This window comes from Myotis davidii, unplaced genomic scaffold (genome assembly GCF_000327345.1).
Source record: "Myotis davidii unplaced genomic scaffold, ASM32734v1 scaffold399, whole genome shotgun sequence".
NCBI lineage: Eukaryota > Metazoa > Chordata > Mammalia > Chiroptera > Vespertilionidae > Myotis > Myotis davidii.
Genome location: NW_006292094.1, coordinates 1842667 through 1847502, shown reverse-complemented (window position 1 = coordinate 1847502; position 4836 = coordinate 1842667). Strand labels below are relative to the sequence as shown.

Here is a 4836-nt window from a genome sequence, read left to right as displayed (position 1 = left end):
CCCCCTCCCCCCTCCCCCCCCTCCTTATGGCAGAGATGGTCGAGGCTCCCTTCACCGAGGAGCCGAGGTGGCAGAAGAGCAGGGACTTGGGCAGTGGGAGGTCCTGGGGGTTTCAACCTCATTAACCTGGGGCCTTCTAGCCTCTGCCTAACTCGCAAAACAGCCCCCCCTCCCCACGTTAGCACTGCATACCCGGGAGCTGGGACGGACTCGCGGGCACGTCAGAAACAACCGGAATGGTCTCCGTGGGCAGCGAGCGGAGTCAAGTGTGATATCATCTAAGCAGTGACGCCCACCACCCAGGGGAGCTGGGGTCGGGGAAGAACAAGGACATGGCGTGACGTTCACGGTTTATGGTTCTGTCTAAATATGTGCGCATTATGTATGCAAACATGCCTGTAATGTGCATGTGCATACATGGGGTGGGGCTACAGTAGGGTTACAGTTGTTTGGATGGAACATAATACAATAATTAATAAATAATAATAGGAAAAAAACAAAAAAAAATAATAATAGAAGAATAAACTGTTTTGTGTGGTCACAACTGTAAACCTACTTAGCCCTCACCCTGTACATCCAGTGTGTGTGTGTGGGGGGGTGTCCCCCAAACCAGCAGCAGCAGCACCAGGGACCGTTGGAAATGCACATTCTCAGGCCCTGCCCCAGACTTGAATCAGGAAATCTGGGGGTGAAGCCCTCGCGATCTGTGCTTTAACGAGCACCCCCCATCCTCCCGGCTTCTGCTGCCTGCCAAGGGGGAGTCCCCTGGCCTAGAGCATGCCCGACACCCTCTCCTTCCTTCGCACTCACGAGTGTCTCCTCTCCAGGCCCTGATCCAGCTGCCCCCCTACATCTCCCAGTGTGATGAGGTGCTGCAGTTCTTCGAGACGAGACCCGAGGACCTGAACCCCCCCAAAGAGTAAGTTGGCTTGGGGACCTCCCGGCGCATGCCCAGCCGGCCCCAGGCAAAATCAGACTGCTCCTGTGCAGCCGTCACTCGCACCCGGTGGGCAGTGACAGGGTTCACGGGGAGGAAGCCGGCTTCGGGCACCTGGGCCCCTAACTCCTCCCTCCCTTTCTGCCTCAGTTGCTTCATCTGTGCAGTGAGGTCACGTCCCTGGCCCCACCCACATCATAGGGTGTTGGAGGCTGCAATGAGAGAATTGGGAATCTCTGAGCTTGGAGCTGACAACATGCTGACACCCCCACCCGGCTGTCATGTTTGATAATTCCGCTTCCTGGCGGTGCAGTTTTATTCTGATGGTTTTCAGGAGAGTCCACGTCCTCACTTCCTACGTGGGAATAACAGTAATGCGTACTTCACAGGGTCACAGTGAGGCTTGGGTATGTGTATGAAGGCCTCGGCACAGGGCCTGGCACATAGTAGGCACACAGCCAGATTTCGCAGCTCCTGGGCTGGCGGGACAGCTCCTCCCTGTCACCCTGAGGGAGATGTGCTGCGTTCACTGCTCTCCAGGCTGCTGCCCGGTCTTGGTGTGTTCTGTGTACCACTTACCACCGAGGCTTTCCCTCCGCGTCTAGTCTGGGGGCCCGAGCCCTGGGCAGGGCCTCTGTGCCTGGCCAGGTGGGCACCGGCTTGGGGCAAAGGCTCCTGTTTTCAGACTGAGTCCCCTCCACCCATCAGCTCCTCCCCGGGGAGCCGGAGCACTTCTCCAAGAAAGGGAGAAAATGAAGCGAAATCCATTCTTTTTTTTTTTTTCTTTTTTTAAAGAAATCTGGGTCCCTGGGGCTGGCTTAAATGTTATTCATTGCCTGGAGATATTGTGAGGTGGAGAATCTCAGTTTTCTAATAGACTAACTTATGTCAATTTCACCCCCATTCTTTCCTGTACAGGGAGCATGTTGGGAAAAAGAAATCTGGTAAGAATATTTTCAATTTTCTCCTGTTCATTCCATGTTCACCCTACTGAGCACCTGTGATGTGTGTGCCAGGCCCTGGGCTTCGCATTGGGGATGCGGCCATATCGATGGATGGATGGATGCATGTGTTCCACATTGGGGATGCGGCCATATTGATGGTGGATGGATGGATGGATGGATGGATGGATGCATGTGTTCCACATTGGGGATGCGGCCATATTGATGGTGGATGGATGGATGGATGGATGGATGCATGCGCTCCACATTGGGGATGCGGCCATATTGATGGATGGATGGATGGATGGATGGATGTGTTCCACATTGGGGATGTGGCCATATCGATGGATGGATGGATGGATGGATGGATGGATGGATGGATGGATGGATGTTAGATGGATGGTTGGATACTTGATTGCTTGATTGATTGTTTGATACCACATGCTGTTTCTCCCCACCACCACCACCTCCCCCACCAAAAAAATGATTGGAGGGTATTTCATCTTTTGGGGGTTTTTTATTTTTATTTTTTTTTATTGATTTTAGACAGGAGAGAGAGAGAAACATTGATGTGAGAGAGAAATGTCGACTGGCTGTCTTCTACCCGCCCCCTACTGGGGATTGAACCTATAACCCAGGCATCAAACTGGGACTCGAATCAGCGAACTTTTGGTGCATGGAACGATGCTCAATCAACTGAGCCACACCAGCCAGGGTGGCTTCATCTTATACAAAAAAATTACTAAGTGGATGAGACCTATCTTTCCCAGAGAATACCTTGGAGGGGCAGGGGAGACAGCTTCTAATATTCTGTAGTGTGTTAACCGCCCCCACATCTGCACAGGCCCAGCCACACCACACCTGGGCCAACATGTTCTTCAGAGCTCCCAGAATCCTAAGTTACTTTATTTGAGACTCCAGGAAGCTTGAGGAGGTTGATAAAAATGGGGGAAGGGGCCTAACTGGATTGGCTCAGTGGATAGAGCATCGGCCTGCGGACTGAGGGGTCCCAGGTTCTATTCTGGTCAAAGGCATGTACCTTGATTGCGGGCACATCCCCAGTGGGGTGGGGAGGGGGGGGCGGGGTGCATGAGGCAGCTGATCAGTGTTTCTCTCTGTCCCTCTTCCTTCTTCTCTGTGAAAAATCAGTAAAATATATATATATTTTAAAATGGGGGAAGGGGACCCAGCAGAGGTCCTAGAAGTAAAAAAGGATGTCTCCTTCCATGGGCCTCAGTTTCCGCATCTGAAAAAATGGATTTATTATAATAGTCATCTACCTATACCTCTAAAGCACTCCGAACAGTGCCCGGAATGTGGTAGCTGACACATGTTTGCTGCTGCTATTAATTCAGAGGCCCAGGGTGTCCTTCAGAACAGCATCAGTAGCAATTTCAACAGCTCTGGCCCCGGTGCAGGCCCGACGCCGTTCTTGCCAGGGAGAGTGGAGAGGGGTGTTCTCGTTGCCTCGAGGTCTGGCTGTGGCATGAACTCTGGCCTCTTCCCCCGCAGCCTGTTTACCGCTCCTGTCTGCTTTAATAGGCACTGGCCAGCCGGTGGCATCTGCTCCGGCTGCAAATAGCCCCAGAGCCTGAGGGTAATGACATGTTTCCTAGAAAAGAGCCGATCGGGCGGGTCACAGAGTTCCTGGCTCCCAGTGTGCAGACCTGTCCTGGGAGGGCGGGCGCGGCAGAGAGGAGAGACAGCGCTGTCCTGTGGAAACAGAAGTGTCCCGTCGGGCGGGCCGATGAGGAGACTGGTCTGGAAGTCGGAGAAGAAGCTCTGATTTGCGGCAGCCGCTGCCACATCACCCACCTGCAGTGGTGGGGCCGGGTTATTTGTGGTCCCGTCGGGTGGGAAAGAGCGTCTTTCTCCCTTCAGACGAAGAGTCCGTGCTGGTTTAGCCTTGTCTTTTGGCTGACCTTTGACCTTTCTGTTAGACCCAGCCTTCTTGCTGCAATTTGAAAGGGACTGAAGATAGACAGCCAGGCTCTGAGGTTTCTGGGCCAGAACTGAGCTGGAGAAGGCTTATCCGTCTCCAGAATTTCCTGGGCCCTGGCTGGCATGGCTGACGCCTGCAGACTTTGGCTCATGTGGTCTCCATTTCTGCTCATCCTGCAGAAAAAATCCGCCACCAACATGTAACAGGTCGCATGATTATCCAAGGAGCGTCTTTCTTCCTGATTTATCTACCCTCTTCTTATTTATTTTATTTTTGGGGTTTTTTTTTGGTTAAACCTCACCCAGGGATATTTTTTCCATTGATTTTTAGAGAGAGTGGAAGGGAGGGGGAAAGACGGAGAGAAATATTTATATGAGAGAGAGATATCAATTAGTTGTGTCCCACATGAGCCTGACCAGGGTTGGGGATCGAGCCTGCAGCCGAGGTACATGCCCTTGACCAGAATCGAACCCAGGATCCTTCAGTCCCCGGGCCAACGCTATCCACTGAGCCGAACCGGCTGGGGCTCTACCCTCTCCTTTCTGAGGTCTTCTCTCATTTACCAACGCAGAGCAAGACTGGCAGTGTTGTTGTAGTTCTGGAAAGAATGTTCTGCTCTGCTGTTTATTGCTCATTGTATTGGTTTGCTGGGGCCGCTTAGAGAGCAGAAACTTACTCTCTCACAGATGTGAAGGGTACGGTTGGGGTCTGGAGAGAGGCCTCTTGGTGTGTAGCCTGCTGCCTTCTCGCTGTGTCCTCACATGTAGAGACGGAGATCACGCTCCCTGGTCTCTTCTTACAAGGGCACAAACCCCAGCATGAGGTCATGACCTCATTTAACCTAATTACCTCCTGTACCATCACATAGACCTTCCACAGGTGGCTTTGGAGGCGTGCGGTTTTATCCACAGCAGTTATTTTTAAATTTCAAAACATGTCATCTTGAATCAAAGCGTGGCCAACGAGGCCCAGCCGGCGTGGCTCAGTGGTTGAGTGTCAACCTGTGAACCCGGAGA

General features: G+C 52.5%; 1 protein-coding gene across 1 annotated transcript in view; it reads left to right on the top strand.

Annotated features, from left to right (window-relative positions):
• The window catches only part of SH3PXD2B (SH3 and PX domains 2B), a 68632-nt gene that overhangs the window by 38309 nt on the left and 25487 nt on the right, over positions 1 to 4836 (top strand). Inside the window, exons 5-6 of the mRNA XM_015565137.1 lie at positions 828 to 919; positions 1856 to 1881. Of these exons, the coding sequence (XP_015420623.1) occupies positions 828 to 919; positions 1856 to 1881 (118 nt within the window). The remainder of the gene's footprint in view (positions 1 to 827; positions 920 to 1855; positions 1882 to 4836) is intronic.